At 42.5% G+C, this 14,036-nt stretch overlaps 1 protein-coding gene across 2 annotated transcripts in view; it reads left to right on the forward strand.

Moving 5' to 3' along the window:
• ctbp2a (C-terminal binding protein 2a) overlaps nt 1–14,036 on the forward strand; it is a 139,532-nt gene that overhangs the window by 44,949 nt on the left and 80,547 nt on the right. For both annotated transcript variants that reach the window (XM_082976069.1, XM_014204394.3), the window contains one exon: nt 12,746–12,910. In XM_082976069.1, the coding sequence (XP_082832195.1) occupies nt 12,853–12,910 (58 nt within the window). In that variant the 5' untranslated portion in view covers nt 12,746–12,852. The remainder of the gene's footprint in view (nt 1–12,745; nt 12,911–14,036) is intronic.

Here is a 14,036-nt window from a genome sequence, read left to right on the forward strand (position 1 = left end):
CACGGTTGGGATGGTGTTTTTCGGCTTGCAAGCCTCCCCCCTTTTCCGCCAAACATAACAATGGTCATTATGGCCAAGCAGTTCTGTTGTTGTTTCATCAGACCAGAGGACATTTCTCCAAAAAGTACGATCTTTGTCCCCATGTGCAGTTGCAAATGGTAGTCTAGCTTTTTATGGCAGTTTTGGAGCAGTGGCTTCTTCTTTGCTGAGCGGCCTTTCAGGTTATGTCGATATAGGACTCGTTTTACTGTGGATATGGATACTTTTGTACCAGTTTCCTTCAGCATCTTCACAAGGTCCTTTGCTGTTGTTCTGGGATTGATTTGCACTTTTCGCACCAAAGTACGTTCATCTCTATGAGACGGAACGCGTCTCCTTCCTGAGCGGTATGACAGCTGCGTCGTCCCATGGTGTTTATTCTTGCGTACTATTGTTTGTACAGATGAACGTGGTACCTTCAGGCGTTTGGAAATTGCTCCCAAGGATGAACCAGACTTGTGGAGGTCTACAATTTGTTTTCTGAGGTCTTGGCTGATTTCTTTTGATTTTCCCATGATGTCAAGCGAAGAGGCACTGAGTTTGAAGGTAGGCCTTGAAATACATTCACAGGTACACCTCCAAGCTTATAAAGCCATGACATCATTTTCTGGAACTTTCCAAGCTGTTTAACCTCTCTGGGCTAGGCGGGACGAAATCGTCCCACCTACGCAACAGCCAGTGTAATCCCGTGGCGCGATTTTCAAATACCTTAGAAATGCTATTACTTCAATTTCTCAAACATATGACTATTTTACACCATTTTAAAGACAAGACTCTCGTTAATCTAACCACACTGTCCGATTTCAAAAAGGCTTTACAACGAAAGCAAAACATTAGATTATGTCAGCAGAGTACCCAGCCAGAAATAATCAGACACCCATTTTTCAAGCTAGCATATAATGTCACAAAAACCCAGAAGACAGCTAAATGCAGCACTAACCTTTGATGATCTTCATCAGATGACACACCTAGGACATTATGTTATACAATACATGCATGTTTTGTTCAATCAAGTTCATATTTATATCAAAAACCAGCTTTTTACATTAGCATGTGACGTTCAGAACTAGCATACCCCCCGCAAACCTCCGGTGAATTTACTAAATGACTCACGATAAACGTTAAAAAAAAACATAACAATTATTTTAAGAATTATAGATACAGAACTCCTTTGTGCAATCGAGGTGAAAGCACATTTTGCAATATTCTGAGTACATAGCCCAGCCATCACGGCTAGCTATTTAGACACCCACCAAGTTTATCCCTGACCAAAGTCAGATTTACTATTACAAAAGTTTGATTACCTTTGATGTTCTTCGTCAGAATGCACTCCCAGGACTGCTACTTCAATAACAAATGTTGGTTTGGTCCAAAATAATCCATCGTTATATCCATATAGCGGCGTTTTGTTTGTGCGTTCAAGACACTATCCGAAGTGTAAATAAGGGTCACGAGCATGGCGCAATTCGTGACAAAAAAATTCTAAATATTCCATTACCGTACTTCGAAGCATGTCAACCGCTGTTTAAAATCCATTTTTATGCCATTTTTCTCGTAGAAAAGCGATAATATTCCGACCGGGAATCTGCGTTTAGGTAAACAGACAAAAGAAAACAAAGCATTCGGTCGACGCGGGCACGCGCCTTAGTCTCACAGTACTGTAACCAGCCACTACCCAAACGCGCTACTTTTTTTCAACCAGAGCCTGCAAAGCCACGATTCAGCTTTTTGCCGCCTTCTGAGAGCCCATGGGAGCCGTAGGAAGTGTCACGTAACAGCAGAGATCCTCTGTAATGGATAGAGATAATCAAGAAGGGAAAGAGATTGTCAGACAGGCCACTTCCTGCATGGAATCTTCTCAGGTTTTGGCCTGCCATATGAGTTCTGTTATACTCACAGACACCATTCAAACAGTTTTAGAAACTTTAGGGTGTTTTCTATCCAAAGCCAATAATTATATGCATATTCTAGTTACTGGGCAGGAGTAGTAACCAGCTTAAATCGGGTACGTTTTTTATCCAGCCGTGTCAATACTGCCCCCTAGCCCTAACAGGTTAAAGGCACAGTCAACTTAGTGTATGTAAACTTCTGACCCACTGGAATTGTGATACAGTGAAATAATCTGTCTGTAAACAATTGTTGGAAAAATTACTTGTGTCATGCACAAAGTAGATGTCCTAACTGACTTGCTAAAACTATAGTTTGTTCACAAGAAATGTGTGGCGTGGTTGAAGAACCAGTTTTAATGAATCCAACCTAAGTGTATGTAAACTTCCAACTTCAACTGTATTTTATTTATGTGTGTGTGTGTGTGTGTGTGTGTGTGTGTGTGTGTGTGTGTGTGTGTATTACTGTTAAACTGTTTGGGGTCACTTAGAAATGTCCTTGTTTTTGATAGAAAAGCTTTTTTTTTTTGTCCATTAAAATAACATCAACTTGATCAGAAATACAGTGTACACATTGTTAATGTTGTAAATGACTATTGTAGCTGGAAACGGCTGTTTTTCAATGGAATATCTCATAGGCGTACAGAGGCCCATTATCAGCAACCATCACTCCTGTGTTCCAATGGCACGTTGTGTTAGCCTTTTAAAATTATCAACTTGGATTAGCTAAGTGATCATTAGAAAACCCTTTTGCAATTATGTTAGCACAGCTGAAAACTGTTGTTCTCATTAAAGAAGCAATAAAAATGGCCTTCTTTAGGCTAGTTGAGTATCTGGAGCATCAGCATTTGTGCGCTCGATTACAGGCTCAAAATGGCCAGAAACAAATATATTTTTTCTGAAACTCGTCAGTCTATTCTTGTTCTGAGAAATGAAGGCTATTCCATGCGAGAAATTGCCAAGAAACTGAAGATCTCATACAACGCTGTGTACTACTCCCTTCACAGAACAGCGCAAACTGGCTCTAACCAGAATAGAAAGAGGAGTGGGAGGCCCCGATGCACAACTGAGCAAGAGGGCAAGTACATTAGAGTGTGTAGTTTGAGAAACAGACACCTCACCAGTCCTCAACTGGTAGCTTCATTAAATAGTACCCGCAAAACACCAGTCTCAACGTCAACAGTGAAGATACGACTATGGGTTGCTAGGCAGCGTTGCAAAGAAAAAGCCATATCTCAGACTAGCCAATAAAAATAAAAGATTAAGATGGGAAAAAGAACACAGACACTGGACAGAGGAACTCTACCTAGAAGGCCAGCATCCCGGAGTTGCCTCTTCACTTGTGACGTTGAGACTGGTGTTTTGCGGGTACTATTTAATGAAGCTGCCAGTTGAGGACTTGTGAGGCGTCTGCTTTTCTTTCAAAAACAAGGACATTTCTAAGTGACCCCAAACTTTTGAACGGTAGTGTACATAATATTACTAACCCCTTTCCCTACTGACAGTTACAAAGTATGGTAGCGGAGTTTGTCGCCTGCTTGAAGGCAGTAGCCTCAGCCATTGTAACATGGCCTATAATGTAAATTACATTGTTACCGCCATTAGCTTAGAAGCACAAGGTTCTTAGTATCTTTAGCTAGGTTGTAAATCATAGTCAAAAACTCTTTCTGATTGGGAAAGGATTTCTATAGTGCTGTTAGTGCAAGAGTAATATCATGAGGTATGGAGCAGTGCCACTTTGCTGGGGCAAAGGAAGAGAAACATAGCCGATCTTGTTGGAAATGGAGACCGAAGAAATACCACTTACTCTTATTTGAATCGATCATGCATTTTTATTTTGCTCTCTCCATATCTTACCTGTTCAACTTTGTCAGTCTTTCTAATTCTCACTCTTTCTTGGAATTAAGGCAAGGTGTTCTTCTCTCTTTCTCTTTGTTTATCTGTCCCCTCAATAACCCCTGACTTAAGATTTTCCCAATGATGTGTTCTTGGTTGCTCTTTTGTCTGTCTCACTTCTACTTTCTCTCTGTTGCTCTTTATCACTGTTTGTTTGCAGGTGGTTGTTTTACCTTTATTTAACTAGGCAAGTCAGTTAAGAACACATTTTTACTTTCAATGACGGCCTAGGAACAGTGGGTTAACTGCCTAGTTCAGGGGCAGAACGACAGAATTATTATATATTTTTTTCAAGTTCACCTTGTCCTTCCCAGGCACTCTATGTGGTATTCTCTGTGGTATCTGTTGAATTCATCCTCTGTTGCTGGTCAGGGAAGCATTCCAGTGTAATTAACCTGCCTGCTACATAATATACACCATCCTCGAGGGTTCATTAATCAGCTCACACTGAGAGGGCATTGTGCCCTGACACTCCACTACAATACACACCTCCTCACACATACACAGAGTTGCGCAAATGCACGCTATTGGAGAGAGGTCACTGTGCTCTGCTAATCTGCCAACTTGCCAGGAGAATGACACATGCATGCACACACACACACACACACACACACACACACACACACACACACACACACACACAGGAAAAAAGAAAAATATGAGCACTCGCCTACAGGTGTAGCTGAAACAAAGCCTTAATACTCTGAATCAAGCACTTTTCAGGAGAGCTTGATTTGGGAGAAACAAAACAGTGCTGGTCATACTGTAAGTGAATACAGCTGATTCAGCCTCATGGTACACTGATTTTCTTCCATCAGCACCAGCACCACCCTCCTCGCAGAGTTCCCCTCCCCAGCCTTAACATCTTTCTTTTTTTCCTCAGACTCTCCCCTTCCTCCCTGGAGCTAAACCTACCGTATCCCCAGAACCCGGCCCAGCTGACACGTCTGTCTATCTGCATGTGTGTGTCTGTGCCAGCAGCCATTCTCACAGCCCAGCTGAACCTGAACCTGAAAACAGGAAATCAGAGTGTGGAGAGTTGTCATGGCAATGTCTGGTTGGTTGGTAATAATCTAGGTCGGTGGCGAACAGTTCACTCCTCATCTGGCCTTCCATTTAGCGTAAACAGACCCCTTGGGTCAAGTCGACTGCCATTATACTGAGGATTCTACTAAGGCTTCTAAGAATTGCACTTCTCCTCCTATCCCCTGGTGACTTAAGAGATTTGAGCTTGAATATCTCCTCTACTCCAGGCTTTAACCAGGCACCGTTAGCCTCCATTAATGTGCTGGGCTGTAGACTTATCCCCCTGATGCTCCTCTCTACAAGCATTTCACTACACCCGCAATAACATCTGCTAAATATGTGTATGCGACTAATACAATTTGATTTTGAGCAGCACAATGTGCACTGTGCAGGGAGGAGAACTTGGTTTTCTATGCGAGGAAAATATTCTAGAGGAAAATTGCCCAAAAAGGTTTAACTGTAATAAAGTCATCAACAGCACAGCCTTTTCTACATGTCAGCACAGCACAGCCTTTTCTACATCACAGCACAGCCTTTTCTACATGTCAGCACCGCACAGCCTTTTCTACATGTCAGCACAGGCTTTCCTACATGTCAGCACAGCCTTTCCTACATGTCAGCACAGCCTTTCCTACATCACAGCACAGCCTTTCCTACATGTCAGCACAGCACAGCCTTTCCTACATGTCAGCACAGCCTTTCCTACATGTCAGCACAGCCTTTCCTACATGTCAGCACAGCCTTTCCTACATGTCAGCACAGCACAGCCTTTCCTACATGTCAGCACAGCCTCTCCTACATGTCAGCACAGCCTCTCCTACATGTCAGCACAGCCTCTCCTACATGTCAGCACAGCCTCTCCTACATGTCAGCACAGCCTTTCCTACATGTCAGCACAGCCTTTCCTACATGTCAGCACCACACACCCTTTCCTACATGTCAGCACCACACAGCTTTTCCTACATGTCAGCACAGCCTCTCCTACATGTCAGCACAGCCTCTCCTACATGTCAGCACAGCCTCTCCTACATGTCAGCACAGCCTCTCCTACATGTCAGCACAGCCTCTCCTACATGTCAGCACAGCACAGCCTTTCCTACATGTCAGCACAGCACAGCCTTTCCTACATGTCAGCACAGCACAGCCTTTCCTACATGTCAGCACCACACAGCCTTTCCTACATGTCAGCACAGCCTTTCCTACATGTCAGCACAGCCTCTCCTACATGTCAGCACAGCCTTTCCTACAAGCACAAATTCATGATGCTGATCAACACTTTCTTATTAGGTGTGTAATTCTTTAGTCAGCTCCATCTCCATCCATGTTGAGGGCTCCATGAAGGCTGTCTGCTTGTCTTTTGTTATTTGTTAAAGATGTAAAAGCCATACATCATCCCTCTGTCAGGTTTCTGAATAGAACCAATTGTGAATACCCCTAGTTAACATATAACATACCCACTTTGCTTTGGCTGAAAAGTCAAGGCATGTGGAAATGTAATTTTTCTCAAGAGGGTGTTTTATTTTAGTTTATCAATTGCACTGAGGAAAAACATGCGCATCTAATGCCTCAAGTGATTTTTTTTGTTGGCCTAACAGGCTGTGCAAAATAATGCCGCCTTTATGCATTTCCTGTGTGACTTAAACGAATAGGCATTATTAGAAAATTGTGCATTAGCCCGAGTCAGCAGTTTGTATGCTGCAGTCCCATTACATTAGAATCATGAGGTTGGCCAGACAGGGAGGGAGAGAATAAGAGCGAGAGATGGCGAGAAAGCACTCTGTTAAGCCAAGAGAAATAATGAAATGAGAGAATTACAGAAAAAGAAAGATAAAAAGAACAAGGGGATGAAAGAAGGGAGGAATACAAAAAGGAAATGAAAGAGAGATGTGGCCAGATGCTGACAGGACAAGGAGAGGAGGGAGATTGAGGGTGATAAAGAGAGCAACCGTGTAGAGCAGTAATTGGAGGCTATAGTGGTTGGGATAGGAGGCAGGAGAGAGAGGTTTAAATCACTGGTCTGAATGACAGCTTTATGTGGCCCTCAGAGCCTCAACTGCCACCATTTAATGAGACCAGATAGAAACCTTAACTGCATTTTTCTTTTCTCGCTACTATTTTTGCTTTTCCTGCCATCTTGCACTTTCAGGAATATACTCGCCACTAACTAGGCAGATATATCAAGGCAGAAAAGGGTATTTTCGGTCATGAGCTGCACTACAAAGTTAGTTGTAGTAGTTTTATTTCATCCTTCAACTCCCCCCTGATGTGTTCACTGACTTAGTCAAAACCCACAGACATTCTAGACGTTTCTTATGGAGAACTAGTCCCACGAGATTCTACTCCCCTCAATCTACCCCCTCGCTCTCGTTCCCTCGCGCGCACTCTCGCTCGCTTGTTCTGTTCTCTCATTCTCTCTCTCTCTCTCTGAGTCTGGTGCTGTGTTGAGCCTGTAATATCGCCCACACGGACTAGGCCTCCTGGGTAGCCTAGCTTTCACATTTTTTTTTCTCTCCTTCTCAACCTCTTTTTTTGATATTCACAAAGACTTCTATCTGTGCCTTGTCTCCCCTGACATTGGGCAGATAGCTTTCATCTTAAGTCTCTCATAAAAAGAAAGAGAAAGCAAGAGAGTGCGTGTGTGTGCGTGTGTGTGCGTGTGTGTGTGTGTGTTTGTGTGTGTGTGTGTAAGAAAGAGCGGCAGAGATCAGACATGCAACATTTTATGTTTTAGTGTGTAGTAGTTTGAGGAAAACTTTACATCACCCTTTTGATACCAACATGAAATGAGAGGTTGAAATGTTTCTCCCAGAGTTGGTGTCTCCCTGTTAAACACATTCTCTGTAAAAACAAAATCAGAATGAAACAAAATCAGAAGGAAAGTGAATAAATGTTGCTCTATTAGATGAGGTGACTTACCTACTAATTATGATAATCACAAGTGGATCTTTTAAAGTTAACAGCTGTTTGTATTGGTCACAATGCCGCATCTGCAATACTGCACACGCTGCATGTATGCACAGCCAGGCCCTTAATTATTGGCACCCTTGATATAGAGGAGCAGAAAATGATGTATAGAATAAATAATACAAATACAGATCTATATTGCATGTTTAAAATAATTGGGACATTCTATTATTTTATATTAATACAATTTCTCAGAGAAAGAGATTTTGTTTAACAAGCAATAACAATAGGTGTCAGAATTATTGGCACCCCTTCAAAATTCCGGCACACTCCCCTTGTGAGGATAATGACACAGACTTTTTGGAAAATGTTTTATGAGATTGGAGAACATGTCTGACCATAGCGCTGCCTGGAGTTTGATAAATGGCATTGGCACTTGGATTGGAATTGGTGCTATGGTTAGATGACATGAAAATAGAGCTCTGTGGCCACGCACACCAGTGGTGGGTTTGGCGTTGAAAAACAGAAGCATCTGCAGAAAAGTACCTCATACCTAAGGTAAAATATGGGGGTGGATCTTTAATGTTAAGGGGCTATTTTGCTTCCACTGGTCCTGGGGCCCTTGTTAAGGTCAACGGCATCATGAACTTTACCAAGTACCAGGACATTTTAGCCCCACAAAAAAAGCTTGCTGCAAGTGGCTCATCCAGCAAGACAATAACCCCACGCACACATCAAAATCCATAAAGAAATGGTTAATTGACCACAAAAATCAACATCCGTCTCTGGACTTGAACCCCGTTTGAAAACCTGTGGCTTGAATTGGAGAGGGCAGTCCATAAGAGCAGACAAATGATATTAAGGATCTGGAAAGATTCTGTATGAAGGAATGATTTCTCTGAACGTGTTCTCCCATCTCATAGAACATTCTATAAAAAGACTGTGTCATTGTCTTCACAAGGGGAAGGTAGTATTGACAACAGGGGTGCCAATAATTTGATATTTTTTAAATTTCTTTCTCTCTTTCTCTGAGCAAGTGTATTAGTAAGTATAATATAATTTTCAAATTTTTTGGAGCATACAATATAGCTCAGTATTTGTATGATTTATATATTTTATACATTTTTTGCTCATATTTATTAAGGGTGCCAAAATGTATGGACCTGTGTGTGTGTGAGACATTGCACCACTGCTTAGGACCTCCCCATCCATGTTGTATCCTTACATCCATTTTATGCTTGTGTCAACTCCCCCTATGATGACAGACATGTTTGTGTGCACTGTGTGGTTGATTTTACATGACCTTACATCCACCTGCTCTGTACCTCCCTGGTTAAAGAAACCGTACATTCCTTCCTAATAAGTGTGGAAACACTGGCAGAGCCACGGTGCCAAACCAGGACAACGTGTGCGATCTGACACGGTCGAATGTTTTAATGGTGAAGTTGCCAAAACAAATGACTGCACCTCTAGCAACTCCAACATGATGTGGTATATGTGTGTATTGTCTTATTGCCCAGTTCTTTGTTGTTTTTCTATTCCTGCCATTTTGTTCTTGGCTCACTCTAATGGAGGTACTGTGAGAGGTAGTTAGTGGTATGTTAGTTAAAAGGGACTAGGGAGTGCTGAAAGAACAGAAACAACCAAGGTGGTGAGTGTGTGTGTGAGAGAGACTGTGGGACCAAATTGCTGCCTGTCAATTGTCCGGGAGAAGAAAAAAATCCCATTGGGAAATAATGCATTTTAGCCTATTCATTGATTTGAAATACCAGTCGATGTAGCGCGAGAGATGCTCCTACCACTCAAACAGCTGTTTGTTGCTGCTGGAGTGAAAAATGCTTTAATAAGCCAAGTCATTGCACAACAATTCTAAAGACAATTTTAGTGTAAAAAAAACAAACATCGCCATGATTAAAAAGCACTTGGCCTACAACATATATTTTTTCACAAATGGTTCATTGAAGCGCGTTTCCCATTCGCCATTTAAGTGCATAGGCAACGAGACAGGCTTCAGCGCGTCACACGTGACATTTTGAAAACATATACTTGAATGTTTGAAACCTGAACGTTTTACTACATCATTTAGGCTAATCATTTAACTCAATCACTGTTCAATGCAGTGCGTTGAGATACTTTTGCTCAATTAAGTTGAGCATTTTGATTGTTAAAAACAGATTGGAGTCTTTGTCTTCTATTTACAGCAATAGTAATTTTACTTTCCAAACTGTTTTTCCGTGATTTGTCTTTTTTTATATTGCTATATGCCTAGCTGGGTCTCTGCTTTTCACCGACAGTCTCAAATCAACAACTATCTATTTGGTATTTGCTACGCGCTCTGCCCAAATTGTGGGCAGAGTGATTTAAATGCGATTTAAAACAATCAAAAAAATGTTTTAAAGAAGCTGATGATACTCTAGCCAAATCATGCTTTCTGGTGTAGGAGCCTATTTTGAATGATTTTATTTCTGTATATACATGAGTAAGCTAATAATGCCCAATACTTTTGGCAATTAAATTTGCTTTAGGGAAAGTAACTTACCCTAACCTTATGGATGTGCCGCCTATATATTCTATCTTGAAATTGGTCATCGGAATTCGGTAAGAATGACGCACTCCGTTGCATGTTCTGTTAAGGTGAATTACCATGAATGTGATTTCTGAGCACCGTGGGTGGACACCCAAATCGGGTTGCAATATGAATCCAATACATTTATTAAATGTCCGGCGCCACATTCTCCTAACGAAAACCCTAGTGTTTGTGTTTTTATGAGCCAGAAACCAGTGTTGTCCCTGAATCATTTTCTCAGGTCTTTTTAAAGGAGCTCTTCCTGTGAGCACACACAGGAAATTGTTGCTGAGCGCTTGGCTGTGGAGTCTGACAACTCCTGAAGCTCTGCGTTTTTGTGTACTTGCTTGTACATTTGTGGAGCGGTTTCGGGAGTTAACACACTATTTTCCCAGCTTGCACCAGCTTGTGTATTTCTGTCAGAACAAGCCCCTGTAATTGTTTAGTTACATTACCTAAGTTCACTTAGTTACAATTCACCAGTGTATCCTGTAAGGGCCTCTTGATTGACGGTTGCCTCTTGCACTCGCCTTGTTAGTTCTCCACTAAAATGTTGTTCATGTTGACTCTTCTCCTTCTCAACGAAGTGACATTTCAGCTGGGTGTAACATTATGTCAGTGAAAGGGATATGTCGTGATTTTTCATCCATTTGCCATATAATATAGTGTGTGTGTATAGCATCACCTCCTATGCACTGCTGTGACCCCAGGGAAGGCTCATGACCACCACCTGATACACTATAGTCTCTATGGCACTACACTTTTTGGCTTCCTTCTCTTTCTCTCTCTGGTTTCTCTCTCTTTCTGTTTTTTCTCTCTCTCTGGTTTCTTTCTCTCTCTCTCTGGTTTCTCTCCCTCTCTCTGGTTTCTCTCTCTCTCTCTCTCTCTCTGGTTTCTCTCTCTCTCTGGTTTCTCTCCCTCTCTCTGGTTTCTCTCTCTCTCTCTCTCTGGTTTCTTTCTCTCTCTCTCTGGTTTCTCTCCCTCTCTCTGGTTTCTCTCCCTCTCTCTGGTTTCTCTCTCTCTCTCTCTCTCTCTCTCTCTGGTTTTTCTCTCTCTCTCTCTCTCTGGTTTCTGTCTCACTCCTTCCCTCTTTTCATGTTTTGACCAACTGCTGAAAGATTTACTAGATGACAGGGAGATGGAGAACAGAGCAGAATTTGTTCCATTGTCAACTTTTTAGCTAAACTGTTTTTGTAAGGGAAGCCAGGAAAGCTTGACCTGTCAGCACTAGACGCCAATTTTTCACTATGGCATCTCTGGGAGACCCCAGATATAACACACACAATACCTCAACACAAACCACTGGCCAGTTAGGACACATGGTTGAAGGTTATTATCCTAGACAACACTTTAGATGTGAAGGAGATGAGCTGGGTGATTTAGAGATGACGATATGGAGTGATTTAATGAGACAGTAATTAGGGTAAAGGGAAGAGAAAGGTCGTGAAGCGGTGGGAGTGAGAAAATTGTGGAGGAGAGTGTGTGTGCGCACAGGGTTTAAATGTCAAACCTAATCACTGTAGAGAGATGGATGAACTTTACACGTCACATACCTGGCTGACTGATGCTGTTAGTTGCTCTTCACTCCTCATTTCTTCTTCCTTGTTTCATTTAGCTTTTCAAAGTGTGGTTTAGCACATCTTTCTCACTTGGCCACGATCTCTTCCTCCCCCTGTCTATATTTCGCTAAGACTGCTGACTATAACTGACCCACATTTCACACAGTGTGACTGGATGCCCTTACAGGAAGTGCTTCGTAGTGTGTGAGAGGGTGAGAGCACATTTTAGCTTGTCTGTATCTTTGTGTGTACGGTAGGGTGCCTGTGTTCAGCCTTAGGGTTTAAAGGGGATTCTGCAGTATCTCTGAATTGGGAAATATCTGACCAATGAGAGATAATTGGTGTGTATGCATGTGTTTTTTCTGTTTGCTTTTGGTATCTGGCTGGGACGGTGAGATTTTTGCACAGCTCTCCGAGATAGCACTCCCTCTACTGGTTACCATATGTCCTTGCAGGGTACTATCATTTGGAATATTTCTTTTGGAAAAAAATCCAATCTTTTTACAATAAAGAGAACATTCCCATTTATCACAAAACTAATTAATATGGGCTGTGGTTCCTTAATTTTGAAGGTGAAAATGCAAATAAATGAATAGCAACCTTTCCGTGTTTTAATTTCTTGTTCCACATTTAGTGTTCACATGTTTGAATGTATTTTGGATGAATCTGATGATGATTGGTGTGTTTGTAGCCTTTGCGGAGTTGGCAACACCCGGATGTTCTGGGTTTTAGGGATATAGCTATTTTCAACCTAGCTTCCCTTTCTGCTGAAAACCGGATGTGGAAACTCTGCTCAGGCGTTTCTCTTATGCCTTCTACGTTAGGTTAGTGTGTGTAACCTTCTCACTTTTTCCTCTGTGTGTTTACAGGTGTGTGTGGTGTGGCGGCATGACTCGTGGGCAATTCTGGGTAGAGTGCTAGCTTCCTGAAGATTGGCTGACAGCAGGAAAAGAGAACAGAGGAGAGGAGTGCCAGCATGGCTCTGCCTGACAAACACAAAGTGAAACGCCAACGACTAGACAGGATCTGTGAAGGTAAGAGAGACACTCATTTCCTATCTCTTTTCCAACTACTTTCCCCGTTTCCTCCTCTGTCATACTGCTGAAACTGAATCACCCAGTAATGAGACAAAGATGTTCTTAGCCTGAGTCATATCTGTTCCACTGGAAGAAGTACATTACATGGCCAAAAGTACATCTCATCACAAAATCATGGGCATTAATATAAGTTGGGCCCCCCTTTGCTACTATAACAGCCTTCACTTTTCTGGGAAGCTTTCCACTAGATGTTGGAACATTGCTGCAGGGACTTGCTTCAATTCAGCCACGAGCATTAGTGAGATCGGGCACTGATGTTGGACGATTAGGCCTGGCTCGCAGTCGGCGTTCCAATTCATCCCAAAGCTGTTCGATGGGGTTGAGGTCAGGGCTCTGTGCAGGCCAGTCAAATTCTTCCACACCGAATTTGACAAACCATTTCTGTAGGCGTTGTCATGATAAAACAGGAAAGGCCCTTCCCCAAACTTTTGCCACAAAGTTGGAAGCACAGAATGTCATTGTATTAGTGTTAAGATTTCCGTTCACTGGATCTTAGGGGCTTAGCCCGAACCACGAAAAACAGCCCCGGGCAGGACACGTTATCCTGGCATCCGCTAAACCCAGATTCATCCGTCGGACTGCCAGATGGTGAAGCGTGATTCATCACTCCAGAATGCGTTTCCACTGCTCCAGTGTCCGATGATCGGCTATGGAAACCCATTTCGTGAAGCTCCCGACGAACAGTTCTTGTGCTGACGTTGCTTCCAGAGGCAGTTTGGAACTTGGTAGTGAGTGTTGCAACCGAGGATAGACGATTTTTACGTGCTACGTGAGTTCTGTGAGCTTGTGTGGCCTACTACTTCGCGGCTGAGTCGTTGTTGCTCCTAGACGTTTCCACTTCACAATTACAGCACTTACAGTTGACCAGAGCAGCTCTAGCAGGGCAGAAATTTGACGAACTGACTTATTGGAAAGGTGGCATCCTATGACGGTGCCACGTTGAAAGTCACTGACATCTTCTACTGCCAGGGTTTGGCTATGGAGATTGCATAGCTGTGTGCTCGATTTTATACACCTGTCAGCAACGGATGTGGCTGAAATAGCAGAATCCACTAACTTGAAG

The sequence above is a fragment of the Salmo salar genome, chromosome 01 (assembly GCF_965601325.2).
Source record: "Salmo salar chromosome 01, fSalSal1, whole genome shotgun sequence".
Lineage (NCBI taxonomy): Eukaryota > Metazoa > Chordata > Actinopteri > Salmoniformes > Salmonidae > Salmo > Salmo salar.